Source organism: Octopus bimaculoides, chromosome 3, assembly GCF_046866305.1.
Source record: "Octopus bimaculoides isolate indiv1 chromosome 3, ASM4686630v1, whole genome shotgun sequence".
In the NCBI taxonomy this organism is placed as follows: domain Eukaryota; kingdom Metazoa; phylum Mollusca; class Cephalopoda; order Octopoda; family Octopodidae; genus Octopus; species Octopus bimaculoides.
In genome coordinates this window covers 84,539,107-84,563,993 of record NC_142930.1, presented here as the reverse complement: position 1 = coordinate 84,563,993, position 24,887 = coordinate 84,539,107, and the positions used below count along the sequence as shown (strand labels likewise).

The following is a 24,887-nucleotide window of genomic DNA, read 5'->3' as shown; positions in this document are numbered from 1 at the left end:
CTGGCAGAATTGTTAGCATGCTGAACAAAATGCTTAGTGGTATTTTGTCTGTCTTTACATTCTGTGTTCAAATTCTGTCAAGTTCAACTTTGCCTTTCATCCTATCAGGGTTGATAAAATAAGTACCAGTTGAGCACTGGGGTCAATGTAGTTGACTACCCCATCCCCTGAACTTGCTGGCCTTGTGCTAAAATTTGAAACCAATATTATTACTTAGTGCTCTGTTCTATAGTTTACAATGTAATTTCTTTGGCATTTTTCTATAACTACTGCTTTTCTTAAATTTCAGTGATCTCTTTTTCAGAAAGGTAGTAGAAAGAGATTTTTCAATTTGACATCCTTTATTGAAATGATAGAGAAATTGACACATGTCTCTTCTATTTTTTAGCCTGCTGATTAGTTGCTATATTAGAAAATTTAAATAAAACTAAAGACATTGGTTTACCTATCACCCATGAATTCAGACATGTCTGAATTCTATAGCATGGAGTTTGTAAGATTTACAATAACTAGTTAGAGTTCTAAAAGTTTAAAATTTTTAACTAGTTCAGAGACATAGAGCTTACAATTGTGAGCTATTACTTGGAATTTACAATCATTACTTCATCCTCCAAAAAGTGCAATTTTTAATTAGTAATTCATAGTAAATAAGCCAGTTAGAGTACAATGTTATTATAGGCAGAAAATTTCAGGTTAACCAATTCAACATTGAAAAATTAACCACCAGGAGATGTGCAAACTGAACATCAGAGAATATTGAAGTGTTAGGTGGCTATAAGGAACAATTTTCATCATTCTGCATTCAAGCATGGTACTACACTAGACATTTCAGGTTATAGTGTGTGAAAAATATTTATCTGGATTATATTTTCATCTTTTATGATTATGAAAAAAGAAAATATGATTAGGAAAGCAGGAAATCATTTGAAGACAACAGGCTCACTATGTAAATGAATGGCATGGTTCTTCTTATGATTAATGTAATACATTTTCATTTGGTTGTATCTATAAGAAAAACTGACTATGGTCATACAGTAATGTATGACAACTTCATGATTGTCTCTTTCAATGTGTGACATTGTGATACTGTATGGCAAATTTTGGAATGTATATACTCATATTTCTTTGATGAGGGTGGAGATGCAGTTATAGGGAATTCTGATTGCTATGCATTCATGTTGTAAAATTTCCTTTTTCTTGAATTAAATATGGCATTAGAGTAAGAGCTTCCATGTGCATGTTTCAAAATGTTTGCAGATAATGTCATTTCCTGGTGTAGTGCCATGTCAAGCCTTGCCAGATTGCTTGACATTTATGTTTGTCAAATAGCTGTGCACACTGGGTGACCTGAAAGTTGTTATTTATCAGAAAATTGTGGCAGTACCTCAAGACATGCAGTGATGTATAATGTATACTGGATAAACTTAAAGTTGATGGTTGTTAGGGAACTATAGCAGTACTTCAAGATATGACATGATGTGACATGATGTGCCAGTGGTACGTGAAAAGACATTCGAGCAAGATCGTTGCCAGAGCCAATGGGCTGGCCCCTATGCAGATGACATGTAAAATATACCATTTCGAGCATGGCCGTTGATCGTTACCAATGTCGCCTCCTTGGCACTTGTGCCAGTGGCATGTGAAAAGACATTTGAGCAAGATCGTTGCCAGTGCCGATGGGCTGGCTCCTGTGCCGGTGGCATGTAAAACACACCATTTCGAGCGTGGCCATCGCCAGTTCTGCCTGACTGGCCCTCATGCCGGTGGCATGTAAAACACCCACTACACTCTCGGAGTGGTTGGCGTTAGGAAGGGCATCCAGCTGTAGAAACTCTGCCAAATCAGATTGGAGCCTGGTGTCGCCTCCTGGTCCACCAGTCCTCATTCAAATCGTCCAACCCATGCTAGCATGGAAAGCGGACGTTAAACGATGATGATGATGATGTGCAATGTACAACTTCAAGTATGTATATGAAACAGCAGGAAGTGTTATTTTCAAGACTTAATGAATGCTTACTTATGTATTAGTTATATGTTTATAAATGGCAACCATCATTTTCCATTATTCTGTACACTTAGATGATAAAAGTTGCTAATATCCTATATTTGTCAACATTGTATTCATTTAAAACTTTATGATTTTAAATGAAGACAATGTTTGACTAATATAAGATGGACTTCACGTGTGTGTGTGTGTGTGTGTGTGTGTGTGTGTGTGTGTGTGTGTGTGTGTGTGTGTGTGTGTGTGTGTGTGTGTGCATGTACCCCTCACCTCCCAGCAACTATCTGCTCCTATCTCCTCTCTGTTTTCCTCTTCTCCTTTTCTTCATTCCTAACAACCTCATACGATTCCCACTCCCAAATATTTGACCTCGTCCCTTCTTTCTCTTATTTCTCGACTGTATTATTTCTTCAAACATTTGTTTTTTCTATTCTGTTCTTCTGGCCTTACCACTCATTTCAACTCACATCTGTGGTGATTTAATTTGGGAATCCCAAATGACAATATAACCTTCATGTAATTAAGATATTCTGATGAATAACTTATCTGAGTACCCACTGTTAAGTAATTATTACATCAGAGGATTAGCTAGCTAAGAAATATATGTAGCCTGGATTTTACCTGTTCCACTCTCTCAATTTGAATTTTTGTTCACATTCAGAGCAACTCTAGTTGCAAACTGTGAGCTATACAGAAACTTTCAGCATATCAAATTTCCTTGTAACTTTGATATGAGAAAAAGCGTGTAACCCTCAATACTAATAAATTGTTATTTTTCTTGACTATACGCTGTCCACTTTTTGTTTTCTTCCACGGACTGCTTGAAGCTTACAAGCTTCACACACTTGGATTCCTGGATCTTACATTTATCTATTGATATATATATATATATATATATCTTCACACATAATATTTATTACTTTTGCTATTTTCAGATATTTCAACCTCCATTTTTTGTCTCAGTTGACCGTAAAAATGCTGCTGTGGTGATTGCTGTTAGAGGTACCTTGTCATTTCAGGTAAATATTAATTTATCTTTAATCTGGAATATACTAAATAACTTGACTTCCAGTTAATGTCAATAATTCATTAATGTCTTCTTTTCTCTGCATTCATTATGTGTTCACAATACAATGCTTTTCTTAAATGTGTAAGAACACCTTTTCTTTTAAATCTATTGACAATAGTTTCATAAATTGGTTTTTGTATCTCTATTTATTATTAGGTAATATAGGGACATGTGCTGTAACAGTGTGTCACTGCATCTACCATATGTTGGAGATCCCCTACTCATGGTGGATGATACCTTTGTATCAATTAGGTGACAACCTTCCAACCCATGGGTCTGCATGGGTAGTTTTTGCTGGTGAGGTTTTTATGAGATCGGAGTGCAAATCCTACTTCAGCCTCTTTTAGTTTTCTTTTAAGACATGCATATGAAACACTGGGTCTCTCCTTTGGCATACTGGTCCTCACACAGCATGCTGTGTGGAAATTGGAATGCCAAAGGAATTGTTGAAAATTCAATTTAATTGAATGAATCAAAGGTGCTGTGTGGTGGGACTGAACTTGAAACCACATGGTTGAGAAGCAAACTTCTTCACCACATGCAGCTAATCTTGTAAAGAGACCCTAGTTTTTAGGTTACAGAAATCTCCATAGAATTTCATTCTAAATTTTCCCAGTGTTCATGGTTAAAAGAAAATTGCTTGTTATCAGAAATTTATTGAACAATTCTCTGTCTTAAGTACTATCATAATAGTCTGATATTGTCTTGTAAATTATTGACACTCTGAAAAGGAAAATTACTTTTTGTAATTATCTTATAATATTTTGTTTCTGTAATATAGCTCCTTGTTGAATACTGAGTTTATAAAGAAATGACATTCAGATAACCAATATAGTTTATGAATGGGTATAATGATCATTAATATGGTTAACTGTTGTGAAATATAATTAATTACATTTTCTAATTATTGATGTAATCCTTCTAGAAGAATAATATTCAGTTTTTTTTTGTCAGATCTTGGGTTTATTTTTGTTAAGACATATCAAATATAATATTCTGAAAGTAACCTATATTTTGATTTCATTTTGCTCTTCACTGATGCTGAAATAGTTTAGCCTGAAGGACAACAAAACTTCTGAGATTCTTGACGAGTATCTTTTTCCTCATTGATGGGGAGTATAATAATTTTGAAATGTTTTTCGAAGGTACAGCTGTTACCTCCAAACTAGGATATTGCTTCTCATCTGAAATTTCTTATGTATCTGTGCACTATACCTCCTCCCCACCACCAAATCACCACATCTCTGAACAGTCCTTCCTTTTTCCATCCTTTAAACTTTTGTCTTTTGTTGAATATTTTTTTCCTATCTCTTCAACAAAACTTTTCGCTCTTCTGAACTTGTTGAATTTAAGCCTATTGAATACATCTACCACATGATGTTTCCTATCCCATCAACCAGTACCATATAAATGAACTTCTACTTAGTTGCTTGGTCTACTAGAGTCTCCTTCAAACCATTCCACATTGTTTGAAAAATAAGTAAGAATTTATCAGATGATACAACTTAAGAAAAAAAATATTGTTACTACTGGAATACTGGTTGAATGATACAGATCACACTTAGCTCATCATCATCATCGTCATCATTTAACATCAGCTTTTCAGGCTGGCATGGATTAGATAGTTCAACAAGAACTGATGAGCTAGAAGACTGTGCCAAGCTCCAATGCCTGCTTTTGCATGGTTTCTACAGCTAGTTACCTTCCCTAATGTCAACCACTTTACAGAGTGTACTAGGTGCTTTTTTCCTGACACTAGCACTAGTAAAGTCACCTAGTAATTTGGAAGACAAAACCCTTCAACTGAGTAGGAGTATAGTATGTCATAATTTGCTTGATCAAGTTTGACCTGGATCTAAACAACCGGAAATAATACTACATTAAGCAGTTTGTCCAATCTTTCTTTCCTAGATCTATATTACTTGAGCTTCCTTCATGATCATATTTTATTTTCAGTAACTAACTTTTAAGACTCTAAACTAAACATTGACTACATTAATCTGATCTATTCAGCGGCCTAATAGTTAGGATGTTGGGATCATGATTGTCAGTGGACGATGAATGCAGAAGATTTGTAAAGACATGAATGAAATGTGTCAGTGTGTAATGTTAGTATGCATGAAATGGCAGAGTACAAATGAACTAAGAGACAAGGGATATAAGAGGAATCAGTTGAAGTGTATTAGAGAGGAGTATGTGCTGTTATGTGTATGAAAGATGATTGCTGTGTAAAGAAATACAGGGCACTCAAAGTAGATAGAGTCTGTGGAAGAGGGACTAAGGAAGGCATGGGATGAAATGGTGAAGACTGATCTCAGGATTTTGAATCTCACACAGGAGATGATAAAAGGATTGTAATGATTAGTGACATTCAGTGCTGCAAAAGATCATTATAAATGGAATTATGGCAAAATTGAATGCTAAAAATGGTGGTAGCAATGGTGGCAGGGTATACATATCTGTGTTTGGGCATTTCACCCAATATGTCTCTGCTAAGTTTGAATCTACTGCCACCCATGCATTCTTGTCATCTTCTCACCACACACTCACTCTTTGTTAGCTGTTTATTCTAACGATGGCAATGGATTTCTCCTATTTGTTTGACCATACTGCCCATATGGTTAAGTATGGCATTGTATCTGTCTGACCTTTTCATTTCTGACAATTATCCTCTTTCCCTTTCACTGTATTTTTCCACCTATGTCATGAGGAATGGTTTTGAACCTATTCTTGTTCAGCTCACTGCCATCCTTAACATTCTACCACTCTTATTCATCATAGGCCTATATACCTGGATTGTACTGGATCTTATTGTATCTCATATACTCTGCTATCGCCTTTTGTGCATTACCAGTCATCACTTCCTTCCTCTGGGTCCTCTTTTACCATTACCCACATCTGTTACTATCCCACACTGTCTCTCCTCCTCTACCATCCTCCCATTTCAGTCACTCTCTTTCTACTATCATACTCTTGCTCTCTTCTTCCACTCATCCTGTTTCGTCTGTCTTTGCAGTCTGCTATTCATCCTCTTGTTTATGTTGTCTTGAGTGAGTGGACAGACTGTAGAGTAGTGAGGAATCTTTAGTCTTATAGGATATAAGGCAAACTCACTGGTGTTGTCAAAGCCTATAAGAGTGGAGTGTATTGTTTGTAAAATATAACATGTCTTGACTGGCACAACAATGCAGAGTGGACTATAATAACTGTTATAATTTAATTATCCATAGTCTGGTATAATAATAATATTTTGGAATACAAAAATTCCTTCTTCAGATATCACTAGGAATTGATCGAGTCACTGCTATAATCGGTTTTCCAACGGTTACTGAAATTTTTTTTCTAGAAGCATCTCTGCAGTGATCTCACAAAGCTCCTTTTGGAATTCTTCATGAGAAGTGCGCGAGGGTGGTCATGTCTCAAGCTTGTGTGTTGACAAATCTGCAGCACTGCTTCTAAGTTATGTATTATATGTGCAGTTTAAAACACAGTAACCGTTGGAAAACTGATTATAGCAGTGACTCGATCAATTCCTAGCAATATCTGAAGAAGGAATTTTTGTATTCTGAAATATTTTTATATCAGACTATGGATAATTAAATTATAACAGTCATTATAGTCCACTCTGCATTGTTGTGCCATTCAAAACATGTTATATTTTACCTATAAGAGTGGTTTTGAATCAGTACATTCAATCTGGGACCTGTAACTGTCTGTTCCTCATAAAGAAAAAAAAGAAGACTCTCATTCCCTTTGAATTTTGAGAGGACCCCCACCTCATGGGGCCCAAAAGCAGTCTTGTTCCACTTTACTAAATTTCTATTAAAGGCCCTGAGTGTTGTTGCCATGGTAAAATGTCAGTGTATTATATAAAGTGACTAGCAAATGAGTGGCAATAATATTGTTAAGTAGAGACTTTAGTCTTGATGATGACATAACATCTTCTTTAGTACTAGTATCATGATAGAATGCATACTGTATACTTTGTGAAGGGGTTGATGTTAGGAAGGGCATCAAGCTGGTGAAACCAAGCTGAAAATAGAAAGTGATTGTAAAATGATGATGATACGTTTTGTGTGAAAGAATAATTGTTATTCTTGCGAAATTGTACTTATTGATTAATTAATCAAATTAACCAATACTATTAGATTGAGTAAAAAGTAAGCAATGCTTTGAATCATGAGGAATTTGTACCGGATTTTTGCAGACTTTTGAATTTTTTAAAAACATTTTAAAACTGACATAGACTTGCCCAAATGCATCAGTACATTAACATTGATATTTTTTCACTGTTGTTACAATCATCTGAAATGGAATTGTCAAAGTGCGATATTTGAGCTATTCAACTTCAAAAAAAGATGTAAAGTAGCTGAAACTGCTTATGATATCAATGAAACATTTGGTGAGGAAATGACCAGTGAGTGGTCAGCTCGAACATGGTTTAAACGATTTCACAGTGGAGACCTGAGCCTTGAAGATCATGAGCGTAGTGGATGCCCATCTGTCATCGATGATGGTCAATTAAAGACCATCATTGAGAAAGATTCACTTAAAGCCACCCGAGAACTGGCAGAACTTCAAGTTAGCCAGAAAACTGCCTGCAACTGTTTGTATGCAATCAGAAAATCGAAAAATCTTGACAAATGGGTACCACACGATTTGAACGAAAATCAGAAAATGTGCAGATATGAAATTTGCTTGTCGTTTCTTCTCCATAACCAGACTGATCCATCTCTTGGCCATATTGTAACTTGTGATGAAAAGTGGATTCTGTACAATAATAAAAAATGTTCTTTGCAGTGGCTGGATCAAAATGAAGCACCAAAAACCTTCCCTAAACCAGAGTTCTTCAAAAAGAAGGTTATGGTGATTGTTTGGTGTTGTACTGCTGGACTCATCCACTATAACTTCTTAAAACATGGAAAAACCATTACTGCAGAAACATATTACCATGAAATTGCCAAAATGGACAAAAACTGCTACTCCTCCATTCCAGACTGGTCTCCTGAACAGGGTCTGTCATTCTTCATGACAATGCTTGACCACACGTTTCACTAATGACACTCCAGAAGTTGAGGGAACTTGGCTACGAAGTTCTTCCCCACTCAGCTTATTCCCCAGACCTTTCTCCTACCGACTACCACTTTTTCAAACACCTTGATGGTTTCCTGCAAGAGAAGGGGTTCAAAAATCAAACCAATGCTGAAAGTGTGTTCAAAGAGTTCACCAACTCCAGATTTTTATGTTACTGGAATAAACAAACTTGTAACTCATTGGCAAAAATGTGTTGATTGTAATGGTACTTACTTTGATGAATAAAATTTCCACATTGTTGAAATATATTGTGATGAATTTCATGTTTCAAAACGTTTACTTTTTACTCAGCCTGATAGATGTCTTTAATAAAATCAGTTATTTTTACATGTATATATGTGTGCACATGCATGCATGTATAACTAATTTCCAATATTTTTTAAAAAGCAAAAATCATTCAATGTTTGTTTATAAGCTTTTTGTTCAAAATGTTTCATTTGAATGCAATGTTATGGTGAAGAAGAAACTAGTCATATATTAGATGATAAAATGTTTTGATAAATGATTGAGAACAGATAGATGAGTAAAATGGTAATTTAACTGTTCAATGAAGATTTAATGTTAGCATGTCTCTTGACATTTTAGACAACATTGCTCTTCAAAACTTTGTCATGTTAATTGTTCTGAAAACTAAATGTCACATCAACAAACATTTTAAAAGTTATTTCCTACACTTATGTTAATTCACTTGACATTTTACAATATGTATTGTATATTATTTTGTTGATTTCTTCTAACTATTGTTACTATGTCATCAAAATATTAACACTACATTTAAATATTTATTTGGATAATAGCTTTGAAAATCTGAGTCAAAGTTCAATAATTTTTGAAATTGTGAACTCCATTGTAGATAATTCAATATTGAAATTAATTTTTTTTCATGTATGTCAGTGATCTAAATTCATGATGATGATGAAAGCTTTTTAAGTTCAGTTTTTCCTCATTTGCATCAGTTAGAAAGGTTTTTCAAAATGATCACTGTTCAGTTGCTATTGTTCTTAACTGTTCTTTCTGTTAACCCATTTGTTACTATATTCCTATTGAAACAGACTGCCTTTGTTTCAATTATTTTTGATAATAACGAAGAATTTGCTAAAATAACTTTGTCATTATTATGCTGATGTTTGGAACATGAATTAACATGAGATTTTGCTGGAAGGTTTTAATTTCGATCACTTTAAAACATGAAGTTTGTATTATAGAATCATAGATGGCTTCAAGTGGGTTGGTATCAAAAGGGTTCACTCCAGTTTCCATATTTCACTTCTCCAGCTTACTTTTATGTTTTTTTATGTTGCTTGTTTTATGTGCTGTTTCACTTTTGAGATATTCATTGCACTCTAGACATATTCATCACAATCAGCCTTTATACTCATCATTTTAGATCAATAATAAGACACTCTCAGTTGCCTTGAGTGTAATATTGCATCAGTTCTTTTGAATTTTTTTTAAAGAAATGAAAACACTGAAGGGAGTTATATTAAATTGGGCTATCAAATCTACTAGTATTTCATTTAATATTTTGGCAATACATTCAATTCTGTGTCTCATTTCATCTAGCTATATCAAATAATATTATATACAATAAATAAGTAGTGATCATTTTGGATTTTGAGGGAAAAAATATGCAATAGTGTATATGTATGAATTTTTATACATAGTGAAATTTAGAGAGCATGGTGATTTAACTTACTGAAACTAGCAATGAGACTCCCATCTAGGTCTATATGTTCATTCTAAATTATAGCCTTGCTAGTGCTCAAGAGTAAGATTAAAATTACTTCCCTAAATGTCTGAGATGAGTTTTGTTAATCGGATTATAATTTTTCAGATTACTAAGCCTTGATTTTAGAGATAAATTTCTAAAAAATATTTACATCATATCTACACTCCTTTTTGATCAATTTGTTTTCTGATCTTCATCAGGTGTTTTACTCTTTTAAGTGAGCAAAGTACCAGACTGAATTTAAACAGGAACCTTTATTTCTAAACTACATACATCAGTGACCTAGTGGATAAGTATATCATTTTTGATGTAGAAAAACAGGTTCTTCAGTCAGAGTTAGTTTGTCACTATGTACACATGCAAGAATAAGATCACCAAACTGATCAGAACATTGTGTAGATCATCATCGTTTAATGTTTGCGTTCCATGCTGGCATAGGTTGGGCAGTTTGACATGGAGCTGGCCAGACTCCAATTGTCTGTTGTTGCATGGTTTCTATGGCTGGATGCCCTTCCTAATTCCAACCACTTTACAGAGTGTGCTGGGTGCTTTTTACGTGCCACCAGCACAGGTGCATTTACACAGCACTAGCATGGGTGCATTTATGCAGCACCGGCATAGGTGTGGTTATGCAGCACCAGTACAGGTACTTTTTATGTGGCACAAGCTCCTGAAAGGACAAGCCTGTATGCGTGGAAGATAGCAATTTTACTTAGTTTGATGCATCTTATCAAGTAGAGCAAATTGTCACATCTCCCGATCTTTTGTCATTTCCTCAGTGAGGTCCAGGGTTTGAAGATCCTCCATGCCTTCCTGGGTCTACCCCTTCTACAGGTACCTTGCACAATTAGAGCTCAGTACTTCTTTATGCAGCTGTTCTCATCCATATGCATCACAAGACTAAACCAGAACAGTCCTCTCTCTTGCACACAACATCTGATACCTCTTATACCCAGTTTTCCTCTTAAATCATTTACACTCTGTTGTGTATGCATAGGCATTACCCATCCAGTAGAGCATGCTAGCTTAATTTCTTTCAAGCCTATGCAAGTCCTCTGTAGTCAAAGCCTATGTTTCACTGGTATGTAACATAGCATCATGCAATTTGCTTTTCATTCTGAGGGAGAGGCCCTTAGTTACCAACAAAGGTAGAAACTCTCTGAACTTCACCCAGCCTGTTCTTATTCGAGAAACTACACTTTCAGAACTTCATCCACCACTATTAACTTGATCTCTTAGGTAACAGAAGCTATCTACCACTTCTAACGACCCCCTTGAGCATTTAAGGGAGTCTATTGCCGGCACATTTTTAGTGTTTATTGTCCCTGCACATTTGCTGAGTTTAATATTCCAAAAAAGTATAATCTAAATACTTTCTTACATGTATTTTGAATCTCTTTGTTTCCTTCAGAGGATATTCATAAATTCATCAGCCATCAGGCAAGTAATTGATTTGATGATAATTTCCCAAAACAGAACTGACCAATGATAAATGTTCAAACAGAAGTTAGATTTGTTATTGATGATGCTGTGTAATTCCAAGTTGTTTTTATTTGAGCAAACCTATGGTACATAAACAGTTGGTTGAACAATTGTGTAGTTCACTGATAAATAGCTTTGGATATATCATCCCTCCATAATAAGGTAAAGTTTGAGGGAGATTTGGCTAATGACTGCTTATAAACTTTCTTGTTGGCTCAGATGAGATTGGTGTGAAATATGGAACTGGAGATATATTATATTCTAACCATTTTTTATTTAAGAATGAGCATTAGAAAAGGGATATAATTCAGGAGGTTGACTATGTAGTTAATGAAATTTAACTAAATGTCATGGTAGTTATTATTAAGAACTAATTAAGACCGAGCCTCTGAGTTACTGAATAAAATAACCAAAAATAAGGAAAGAATGACAGAAGGTCCTATCAACCCATGTAACATATAAAAGTGACAATAATTTAAATCCAGTATTGATAATTCTTTCAATCCATTTAATATATAAAAGTGACAATAATTTAAATCCAGTATTGATAATTCTATCAATCCATTTAACATATAAAAGTGACAATAATTTAAATCTAGTATCAGTACAGACTTAAGAGAACAAACTTAAAATTATGATATGAAATATTTAATCCCTTTTTTGTCTGAAATGAGGTTACAATTGGTAACAACTGAATGTCTTCTCTTATTCTTGTAATTTTATGTTGATCTCTTTTTAATTTGTCGTTTAGTTATGTCACAATATTCACTACATGACACTCTATTCATTTGAATTCATTTTGGAAATAGTCCATATTCACTTGCATGTTACATTTATTGAATGTTGTTGTCTCCTCTCTAGGATGCACTTACTGATTTAACAGCAAATACTGAAAAGATGTTTGAGACAGGAGATCCTGAGTTTTCCTGTCACAAAGGTATCTTGCAAGCAGCACGTTACATTCGTGATGAACTTGAATTTCATTCTCTCATAGAAAGAGGCTTTCAGAAAACAGGTGTAAGTTTCTTCTCATTATGTTTTTTTTTTTTTACCTGCAAATATATATGTTTGTGCTTAGTTTGGTATTTTACTGATCAGGGATTATGGGCCATGTATATTGTCTTATCACTTTCATTTCTGCTAGTAGCACACAATCTATTGTTTTATCACATATTTGCATATATGTATGGCATATCCTTTGTATAGACATATATACAGAAATACATTTACTTTCCCTTTTTTTTTTACAAGAAGAAGAGAAAATATTGCATTAAGTCAAGGATTAAAGTCTAAAGAAGAAAAATTCATATTTTTCTTAAAAGTTTATTTACTACAGCCTTTCCGCCATCTTCAGATGTGTTTCTGAATGTTGCCGATGTTAATGTAACTTTGTGAGTAATCTCCCTTAACTTAATAAGGAATTTCTACTTCCACTAATATTTGGTTCATTGGAGCAATATTTTAACTGCTTCATAGTTTGAGATAGAAGATAAAACTATGATAAATGTTCAATGTCATATAGATACATTAGAATATAACTAATATTAATTTGTGATTTATTTGCTATTTGTTTCAGAACCAGAAGATTGTTGTCACTGGACATAGCTTAGGAGCTGGTACAGCTGCCATTCTTGCTATTCTCTTGAAAGAAAAATATAACGATGTCTACTGCTTTGCTTATGCTCCACCTGGTGGCCTTTTGTGGTTTGTATTGAAATATTCTTTACATTCCTTATTATTTTTTTTCCTACACATTTCTTTTTTTTTTGTAAAGTATTTAAAATAATTTTCATGAAGACACTTATTGAAATGAAGACAAGTGAGGATCTGTTTTGATATTAGAAAATATTCTCAGCTAATGATATGGGGTAACTGAGTTAATGTAATTAATATGCAGTTTGAAATGTTAAGGGTTAATTGTCAGGAACCAAATATGGTGAGTTTTAGAAAGTGCAGTTAGTGGAAGGCAGATATTGGATAACCTATTAAGTATGATGGAGGAGGTATTGAAAGGACAAGACACTGTGGGAATTATGAGAAGGGAAAGTATGTCTGTCAAGTATGTCTATCAAATAAGGTAGATATACTTTTCTAGATGTGAACAGTATTCTTGTATAGGAGGTATTTCTAATATGTAAGTAAGGTTCACAGCTTTCAAGGCTGAAGCATTTTCTATTTTAGAAAAGCCACAGGGATGCTCATGCCTTCACTAGTCATATGTTCAAATGTTCAGAATAATGTTAGATATGGCTAGGTGGGCTGTTCAAAGTTCACAATTGTATTACATGAGTATGATGTCTATTGGCATTATGGTGATTCTCTTTCATTTTGGCCAAATTATTGGAAGTGTTTTTATATTGTTACAAAATATTGTGATATTTTATATTGTTTTCATATTATTACAAAATATTGTATTATTACAAAATATTCTTGTCTTAGTTGGTGACTAAGTTGCTCAAGTAAGCCATTGAAATAAATGAAGAACAATTAATGCATGTGAGGAAATGTATTTAAAATATATTGTGGATTCCATTCCAAAACCGAATGAATATTTTTCTCCATTTTAAGAGAGTATTTAAAGGAGATTAGATTGCTATTTCTGGAAAGGTTAGCAATAGCATAGCTATAACAGGCTGAAAAGTCTATATTTAATTGTAGAATATGCCAGGGTTCCGTTTACATAAGTTGTATATATTTATTTCGTTAGCCCATCCATTTATCAGCAGAATATTTATGATAGTTTAGTAGAAAGTGGGTTATACATCTTTAGATTGTATACCTGACTTTCTACTAAAAAATTAAAGAAATTGACGGAACGCTGAACTCCAGACTAAACAACTTAAACAACATTTATTTACTTGGTAAAACATACATATCTTTAGTTATACATCTTTAGAGGTGAGAATAACGAGCCGTCGAGTATAAGACCGAAAGATGTAGGGACAGCTTTTAAACACACGTCCATGCTCAATCGCTGGCCAGCGAGAAAGAGAATGAATTGAGCGGGAAACGCTTGCTTGTTTAATTTTACGCATGCGTAAGACTACGCATGCGCAGGCGTTACTACAATAGCTACTCTATTGCTTGACCTATGAGTTATTCCCCATAGTCAAATATTTACCCTTATTCACTAATTAATCTGTCAGCCTTACTATTAATTAGTTTAATAATTTACGGTTTATCTTAAGATATAATTTTCCTTGGTATTGCTGAATTAATTAGTCTGTTCTCTGAAAGGAGCATCAGTGTATTTGTTTTAATTCCAATATCTCATTTTATTCTTCAGTTGTGCAGCCAGTGACTACAGCCAAGAATTTACCTGCTCTGTTGTTCTAGGTGATGATCTTATTCCTAGATTGGGATTATGTAATATTGAAAAACTGAAGACTGATGTGGTGGCAGCTGTCAATGCATGTGATTTACCAAAGGTAACAAGGAGATACTCTTTTTCTTTAACTAATGATCTCTTGATAATCATTAAAGCAATAACAGAGAATTGGACAGTTTATGAATAACATTGTAGAATGTAGATATTTTAGAAATTAAAAAAAAACATTATTCTGAAATATTCTTTTCTTTATAAAGAATAAAAAGTTTAGAATGGTACAACAATGCACTATTGAACAAAAAATGGACTATATACTTGTTGTAATTTGGTTATCTATAGTCCAGCTAAGAAGATCAGAAGAAGGAATTGTAATTCCGAAATATCATCGGACTATAGATAATCAAATTACAACAGGTATATAGTCCATTTTTTGTTCTATAGTGCATTGTTGCACCATTCTAAACTTTTTATTCTTTACAAACAATACACAATGCTTCAAGCAAACTACAATACCCTCCCATTCTTTTCTTTAATTTATTCCTGTTGAGGGTGACTTTGTCTTTTCTTCGTCTAGAGTTGATAAAATAAGTACCAGTTAAGAAGTGAGATATATTTAATCAACTACTTCCACCATCACTAATTCTTTTGTCTCAATGTAAGAAATGAGTATTATCACCTTCATCCACTTTGTTCTAATATTGGCCTCTTTAAGGAACAAAATCCTCCCTTCACCTATAACAACAATTTTCATCTTGACTATGAGGTCTGCTACTTTCACTGGTGATGATGATATGGTAATGAATTGTGCTGTTTTGTGTAGTACCTTTCCAAAGTTTTGAGTTCAAATTCTGCTTTTCATCCTTCTCAGGTAAATTCCATGATCAAGTATTGGGATTGATTTTATATTCCTGTAAAGTATCCTAGAGCAGAATGGAATTATAATAAATGTATAGTGTAGTTAACCTTTATCAATGCATGTGTTGCAAATGTTGAAAGATGGGGTGCAAGTGAGCTGAGAGAGCAGCTGTATTGAAGGTATTATCTAACAATATGTTCTGGAGACACAGCTGTGCTAGTAAAAGACATCTGAGTGAATGGATGTTAAGTTCTGGGTGAAATAAGTGCCATGTGCTTTCCTGATTTTCATTCTATGGCAGAGGAAGCTCTAGAAAGATGTGGGAACAATGGTGAAGTCACTTCTCTTGGACAAGATGACAGTAGATTGATAAATAATAACAGTATGTTGTTGGACTGTCCAGTCCATAATAGCATGGGAAAATAGATATTGAAACAATATGATGTATGTTGAAGAATTAAGAATACTGTTGACTTCTTTTTCTTAATAGAATACTTGGTCATCACTTGATGTAAAACTGTCTGTAATTTAGGCACAACACCAGCTGTTTTGAGGCGAGAGAGTTAGTTGAAACTATCAATACCAGCACTTGACTGGTACTTTATTTTATTAACCTAGGAAGGATGGAAAGCTAAATTAGCCATGGTAGGATTTGAACTTGGAAGATAAAAGGCTGGAACAAATACTGCAAAGCATATTTCCTAACCCTCTAATAATTCTCCCATCTCTGTTGTGTTAATATTCTTTACAACCTTATGAAGGCAATATGATTGAGGTATCAGCATTACTATTTACTGTGATTCTGGCAGCAGTTACAAAAATTTGTAACATTGCACCTTTTTATATGTGTCAATAAACTTAATCTTATACTTCTTTCCTGGTGTACTTTTACATTGTGTACTTTCAACTATCATCTTAATATTTCTTCATCTGACAATACAGTACAATACCAGTACAGTTATCTCTCTTGTATTCATTAATTGAAAGCATTTGCACCATTAATTTTTGGATTCAGACGTCATATAGCCTGCTCTATTAACATAGAGTGTAATTTTGTTATCAGCAAGGACAGCATTTTCCTAAAAGTCTTGTATTTCATGATAAACTCTAACCATAATACTCTCATCACTACTGCCTCCAAGAGTTTTGTCACTTCAGTAACAAAACTCATCTACGATTTCTGCAAAACATCCAAATAGTCAGTGTTTGTTTTTATATTGTCTACATATTGTTTAGGTTATTGACGTAATTACTTACCATTTGAGATGATCCAACAAAAGAGACTTTATGCTGTCACATGTCCTGTTAATAGTAGACTATTACTTTTATTGTCTTAGAAAATGACAAAGCAAGTAGTATGGTTCTGGGTTCCCTGCATATAGGGAAAAAAATGTGGTTGTCATGGCTGGAACATCTTTGATCATAAGTTTTTTTTGATCAGGGATGGCCTAACAGCAAACAGCAACTTCATTGAGGATTTAAAAGTTGTTTCACATACTAAACTTGTTTTTTTTTTTTATTAAAGTTCTTTGTGTTTCCTATACAATAGCTATGTCTGAAATAGATGTGAAATAGTAACATCTGAAATCATTTTAAGATTTTGGGTTACATTTCTTCATTTCAATGTATTAATGGTAGTGGTTGTTCAGTAACTCTAGCTCAATGTTCTTTTCTAAGATGGTAAGGTATGAGTTAAGGGATATCTGGCTGCTATTTTTAGCAGGACAAGCAACTACATAAAGGCTTTCTTGCTGGTTAATGGTTTTATTAATAACCTAAACAGTATGTGGACAATGAAAGGAAAGTAACCAATAGGTCTAGCTCTCTGGACACACTGATATAGAATGTTTGACATGTCAGTTTAGATTAAGCTTCATCTAATAGATGTTATAGTCATGGTCATCAATCTTAATAGTGTCTTTGCCGTTGTTGAGGCTTAGAACATATGGTTCCCATTTTTAATGACAGTAACAAGTTTGACAAAAAATGTAAATTTAGAACTGATTATAATGATATCCTGTGACTTGTAAGGGTAAAGACCCTCTCCAGTCATGAATGACCATGGGATTGCACTTAGAAAGTTACCCTCTGAGGCATTAGTTCAGGCAAGGTTGTTTACAGAAGACCAGCAGTCGCCCATGCATATCAGCTTCCTCTCTCCATGGTACCAATGTTATCCAAAGGAAAGGCAAAGGCTGATACAGCTTGGCACCAGTAACGTCGCAACTCATTTCTACAACTGAGTAAAGTGGAGCAACATGAAATAAAGTATCTTGCTCAATAACAACAGACAGCCTGGTCCAGGAATCAAACTCACTATCTCATGATTGTGATCCTAATGCTCTAACTACTGAGCAACATGCCTTCAGGGCAAGCATTATTCTGTGATTGGGCACCACACAATATTTTGGTGTCCATTTTGGATGAAAATAAAATAAAATGGAAGTAAAACAAAATTGGCTAAATTTAATATAGCCAGCTCTTTTTGTTCATTTTGTTCCATGAAATGCATGGTGTTATAACATTTGTGGCAGCCATTTGTAATCGTATAAGGATGATCAAAACTGTCAAAAGTTAGCATACATCAGTAATTTGAGTATTTAGTGGCAGTGAGAAATTTAAATGCATTTTTAATAGTTTTTAGAAATTATTTTCTTTAGTAATTGCTTAATTATATTCATTGCATAACACTGAGAATAATGTAAAATAAAGTGTGCATTTTCTCATTCTGCTACAGTTTCCAGTATAATTCTGTAATAATTTTATTAAGCTACTGTTAAAACATTATAGTAACACCTAATATTTACATTTATCTTATTATTTTTCAGTATAAAATCTTCCTGAGTGGTTTCTGGAAAGTATTATGTGGCTTGAATATGAACCATCGTGAACAGGATTTCAATGTTGAGGAACCACAACATAATTTGGTAGATGCCAGTTCTAGCAGTTCATCTGGTCATTATGGTAGTATTGGAGATTCTGTCACACCAGAGAAACAACTTTATCCACCAGGACTTATTTTGCATATTGTTGAAGAGCAAAGTTCTACTGGGTAAGAAGATATTTTTGATTTCTTAATATTTATACACAGGCATGGCTGTGTGGTTAATATATGTCACCGGCATCATTGAGGTAAAGAAAAAATTTTCAATGACACCGCAAATAGCAATTAGTTTAATCATGTCATCTGTATTAATTAATGCAATTATATCATGTAAACACAGTGCTGTAATATCTGAGATGAGAACCAGAATCATAGTAGTTTGCATTGACAGGAATTTCTTAGTTTTTAAGCCTTCTCAAAGAATCATTCAACTACGGTAGTAGTTGAATAATATTCTTAAGGCCACAATTTACTCACACACAGCATCTTTCAGAGCTTTGTTGCAAATTCAGTTCTTAACCAAATTGAAAACTGTTAATGTTAAGTAATGCCTCCAGTCAAGTTTAGATCTAAATAACTTTTTTTTATTTTAAAAGCAAAATATATTTATCTTAGCTTAAATGATAGAAGAAAGCATGAAGAATTTCATAGTTTTGGTCCCATGCAACAAAAATTTGTACCAAAAAAGTTGTAAGGTAAAATATCATGAAAAAAATATAAGTAAGGCAAAAAATTGGATTTAAGTATAATTAACTTTTTATTTTAAAGACAAACTTTATTTTAATTAAGCATAAATGATAGACAATTTTCAATAAGGTAAAATCTTAAATTATCAATTAACATATTATTAATTAGCTTAATAGCATAGCCTGGAAAAAACATGGATTACATGGAAAAATGCAAGCAAGAGAAATAATATTCTTAAGATTATAAACATAGAAAAGTACAGGACAAGTTATTACACTTGGGAAAAGTTCAGGACAACATATTACATCTGGTAAAGTACAGAACAAGAAAATTTTTACTTTGTGTGGTAAGTAGCTTGCCTACCAGCCACATGGTTCCAAGTTCAGTCCCACTGTATAGTACCTTGGGCAAGTGTCTTCTACTATAGCCTCAGGCTGACCAAAGTCTTGTGAGTGGATTTGGCAGATGGAGACTGAAAGAAGCCCAACGTATATTTATATATATATATATAGATGTGTATGTTTGTGTGTTTGTCTCCCCTACCAGACAACTGATGTTGGTGTGTTTATGTCCCTGTAACTTAGTGGTTCAGCAAAAGAGAACGATAGAATAAGTACTAAGCTTACAAAGAATAAGTCCTGGGGTCAATTCATTCGACTAAAGGCAGTGCTCCAGCATGACCGCAGTCAAATGACTGAAACAAATAAAAAAAAACTTCATAATTGAAGAAGGTACCATCATTTTGTTAAAGTATTGACACATGAGAATACTTAAAACATGAGAGCTAGAAGTAGGCAAATTCATTATGTAAAAAATAGGCATTGGGTCAAGACTAAAAATATGAAGACTTGGCAATAACTTAGGCAACAACTCAAGCAAATATTATTGTGAATTTGTTGTTATAGGTAAATTTTACTGTAAAATATAACTCATTTTTGTATTATTCTGTTTATTGTACTAACTAATTATGTACTACTATTATATTTTATAACCTATTTTCAAATTTCTAATTATTAATTAATAATTAAAAAAAATAAATTTTTTAAAGTGCAAAAAATATTTTAAGTTATTTTCTATTTTTGCTAGAAGTAACAAATAATAACAAATAGAAGTAATAACTTGGAATAAAATTTTTAGTTTTAATAAAAGCTAATATTTTCTAAATCTAAATATTCTATTTGAAATGTTATCCTTAGCTGCAATATTTTAAGTAAAAATTTTCTTGTTCTGTACTTTACCAGATGTAATAACTTGTCCTGTACTTTTCCAGGTTTATAGTCTTAAGAATATTATTTCTCTTGCTTGCATTTTTCCATATAATATAGATAAATGTATAAACATATGTATGTTTATATGTACATATTTATCTATTTTACACACACACACACCTACGCATATATATATATATATATATATATATATATATATATATATATATATACACACACATACATACATATATATATACATATATATATATATAGGTATATATTTGTAGATATATAGATAAATGTATTAACATATGTATATTTATATGTACATATTTATTTATTTTATACACACACACACACACACACACACACACACACACACACACACATATATATACATATATATATATATATATATATATACATATATATATATATATATATATATATACACACACATATATATATATATATATATATATATATATATATATATATAATTTAGATGAGATGCAGTTTGGGTTCGTGCCAGGTAAAAGCACTACTGATGCCATATTTCTAGTAAGACAGCTGCAGGAGAAATATCTAGCCAAGGATAAACCTCTGTACCTGGCCTTCGTTGACATGGAGAAAGCCTTTGACAGGGTCCTCCGATCCCTTATCTGGTGGTCAATGAGGAAACTTGGGATAGAAGAATGGTTAGTGAGAGCTGTGCGAGCCATGTACAGAGATGCTGTCAGTAAGGTGAAGGTTGGAAATGAGTACAGTAATGAATTCCGGGTAGAGGTAGGGGTCCACCAAGGTTCCGTCCTCAGCCCCCTCCTATTTATCATAGTCCTCCAGGCGATCACAGAGGAATTCAAGACAGGTTGCCCCTGGGAGCTCCTCTATGCTGATGACCTTGCACTAATTGCGCAGTCACTATCAGAACTAGAGGAGAAGTTTAAGGTGTGGAAGCAAGGACTAGAATCGAAGGGCCTTAGAGTCAACCTAGCAAAAACCAAAATCCTAATAAGTAGGAAGGTAGATAAAACACAAACCCCTTCAGGTAGATGGCCCTGCTCAGTATGCAGTAAAGGAGTAGGTAGTAACTCTATAAGATGTACCCGGTGCAAGCTATGGACACATAAGAGGTGCAGCAATATCAAAGGCAGATTAACTACAAAGTTAGTTTTTGTATGTGGCAGATCTTCAGGTGCAATAAACACTGTAAACAAACAGGAAACAACTTCTATCTCATTCCAGGGAGAAAAACTAGAGGTAGTTGATAGCTTCCGCTATCTGGGTGACCAAGTTAGTAGTGGGGGTGGGTGCGCTGAAAGTGTAACTGCTAGAATAAGAATAGCCTGGGCCAAGTTTAGAGAGCTCTTACCTCTGCTGGCGACAAAGGGACTCTCACTCAGGGTAAAAGGCAGACTGCATGACGCATGTGTATGAACAGCCATGCTGCATGGCAGTGAAACATGGGCTGTGACTGCTGAGGACATGCGTAAGCTCGCAAGGAATGAAGCCAGTATGCTCCGCTGGATGTGTAATGTAAATGTGCATACCCGTCAGAGTGTAAGTATCTTGAGAGAAAAGCTGAACATAAGAAGCGTCAGTAGTGGTGTGCAAGAGAGACGATTGCGCTGGTTTGGACATGTGGTGAGAATGAATGAGGATAGCTGCGTGAAAAAGTGCCACTCCCTAACAGTTGAGGGAACCCGTGGAAGAGGTAGGCCCAGGAAGACCTGGGCTGAGGTGGTGAAGCAAGACTTTCAAACATTGGGCCTCATCGAGGCGATGACTACTGACCGAGACCTTTGGAAATGTGCTGTGCGTGAGAAGACCTGGCAAGCCAAGTGAGATCGTTGCCAGGGCCCCTGGACTGGCTCTTGTGCGGGTGGCACATAAGATGTACCATCCTGAGCGTGACCGTTGCCAGTACCGCCTGACTGGCCTTGTGGGGTTTTCGAGCGAGATCGTTGCCAGTGCCCCTGGACTGGCTCTTGTGCGGGTGGCACATAAAAGACACCATTTCGAGCGTGGCCGTTTTCGTGCGGGTGACACGTAAAAGCACCCACTACACTCTCTGAGTGGTTGGCGTTAGGAAGGGCATCCAGCTGTAGAAACTCTGCCAAATTAGATTGGAGCCTGGTGTAGCCATCCGGTTGCACCAGTCCTCAGTCAAATCGTCCAACCCATGCTAGCATGGAAAGCGGACGTTAAACGATGATGATGATGATGATGATGATATATATATATATATATATATAAGGTGTTTAGGCTAAATTTGCATAAAAGGAATAGAAAACAGAATATCCCATCCCAAAATAAATGTGCATGCATGCGTTTATATATGTGTATGTATATGTTTTTATGTGCATGTATACCTTAATATATGTATGTATATATATGTATATATATATATATATATATATAGAAGCATCAGTTGTGGCGTGCAAGAGAGACGATTGCGCTGGTATGGACATGTGGTGAGAATGGAGGAGGATAGCTGCGTGAAAAAGTGCCACACCCTAACAGTTGAGGGAACCCGTGGAAGAGGTAGGCCCAGGAAGACCTGGGCTGAGGTGGTGAGGCAAGACCTTCGTACATTGGGCCTCACCGAGGCGATGACTACGGACCGAGACCTTTGGAAATGGGCTGTGCGTGAGAAGACCCGGCAAGCCAAGTAAGATCGTTGCCAGTGCCCCTGGACTGGTTCTTGTGCGGGTGGCACATGAGATGCACCATTTTGAGCGTGGCCGTTGCCAGTACCGCCTGACTGGCTCCTGTAGGATTTTCGAGCGAGATCGTTGCCAGTGCCCCTGGACTGGCTTGTGCGGGTGGCACATAAAAGACACCATTTCGAGCGTGGCCGTTTTCGTGCGGGTGACACGTAAAAGCACCCACTACACTCTCTGAGTGGTTGGCGTTAGGAAGGGCATCCAGCTGTAGAAACTCTGCCAAATCAGACTGGAGCCTGGTGTTGCCATCCGGTTTCACCAGTCCTCAGTCAAATCGTCCAACCCATGCTAGCATGGAAAGCGGACGTTAAACGATGATGATGATGATGATGATGTGTGTCTGTGTATAAGTATCTATGTATATATGTGTGTGTATATCATCATCATATAAAAGTGTATATGTATGTTTATATGTGTATGCATACACATGTATGTGAATGTGTGTGTGTGTATGTGTATATGTATGTGATAAATGAGTGAAAACAGGAAAAAAGCGCAAGGCGAATAAATTTTCACTAAAGTGTTAGTTTTTTCCTCTTGGAAAGGGGAAGAAAAAAAAGCATCAGAAAAGAGAAAGTAAGAATGTTGGTAGGAAGGAGGGAAGAAGAAGGAATAAAAAAAAGAAAGACAGGTAAAAATGTATAGGGGACAGGTGGGATTGAGTTTATATGGGGAGGAAGAGTCTGGGTGTTGTGTGCATGCATAAAAGTATCTGTGTAAGGAGATAAGGATGGGTGGAGGTGTATGAACACTGTGGGGTGCAGCTGGTTCACTGGAGGTGAGTGGTGTTGAGTGGAATGTGAATGTAGTAAAGGTGAGAGGAAAGCATAGCAGAAAAAGGTGTGTGTAGGGAGACCCAACAGGGAAGAAAATGGTGCAGGAGATGAGAAAAAATAGGTATAAGTGCAGAGAAAAAGCTATATTGTCTAAAAAAATTAGTGGGGAATTAAGATGGTTAGGTATAAAATCTGAAAAATAAAATTCTTGAATGTGAAAGAGGATGTGAAAAGGTAGAGAGAATAGGAACAGTATGGTTAAAAAATATATGGTGCACATGCAAAGATTATTGCAAAGGGGAGAGATGACTGTAAAAAGGATAAAAAAAGCCAGGTGTGTGTTTGTGTTTACATATATGTATGTGTGTGTGTGTGTGTGTGCATGCACATCTGCATGTATGTGTACATATATATGTATGTGTATATATATATATATATGTATATATATATATGTATATATATATATGTATGTATCTATATGTATCTGTGTGTACATATATATATATATAGATATAGATGTGTGTATATATGTACACACATACATATATCTATACATATATGTATAGATATGTATATATATCTACACTCATATATATATATATATATATATATATATATATATATGAGGTTTCAACTGGAATGCAGTTGCTTTTTCAACAGGGATGCATTACATGCGAGCGTACACCTATTTAGCTCCATATTGATTAATTTTCCCGAAATTTGTGAATTTGTGTTAGTTTTGATGTTTACTGATGGTTTTTTTTCAATAGCAGTGCTTAACACTTAGGAAGTTCCAGTTGGTTTTATATTTTCATCTGTCCAATATAGGAGAACAGAATTTTGATAATATAATATAAAAACAATGGAGAGTGTGAACACAGAAAAAAATCAATTTATTTACATAATAGTCAGTCGCATGTCGCCTACGCATGTTTCAATTCCTACCTTCACTTATATTTTACAATTAAATTCATAATACAATTTAATTATAAATTGTGAGTAAAGGTAGGAATTGAAACGTGTGTAGGTGACATGAAATTGAC

At 34.7% G+C, this 24,887-nt stretch overlaps 1 protein-coding gene across 1 annotated transcript in view; it reads left to right on the top strand.

Annotated features, from left to right (window-relative positions):
• The window catches only part of LOC106873000 (diacylglycerol lipase-beta), a 52,646-nt gene that overhangs the window by 21,728 nt on the left and 6,031 nt on the right, over positions 1-24,887 (top strand). The window contains exons 7-11 of the mRNA XM_014920201.3: positions 2,938-3,021; positions 12,238-12,393; positions 12,953-13,080; positions 14,663-14,804; positions 18,389-18,612. Coding sequence (XP_014775687.1) covers positions 2,938-3,021; positions 12,238-12,393; positions 12,953-13,080; positions 14,663-14,804; positions 18,389-18,612 — 734 coding nt within the window. The remainder of the gene's footprint in view (positions 1-2,937; positions 3,022-12,237; positions 12,394-12,952; positions 13,081-14,662; positions 14,805-18,388; positions 18,613-24,887) is intronic.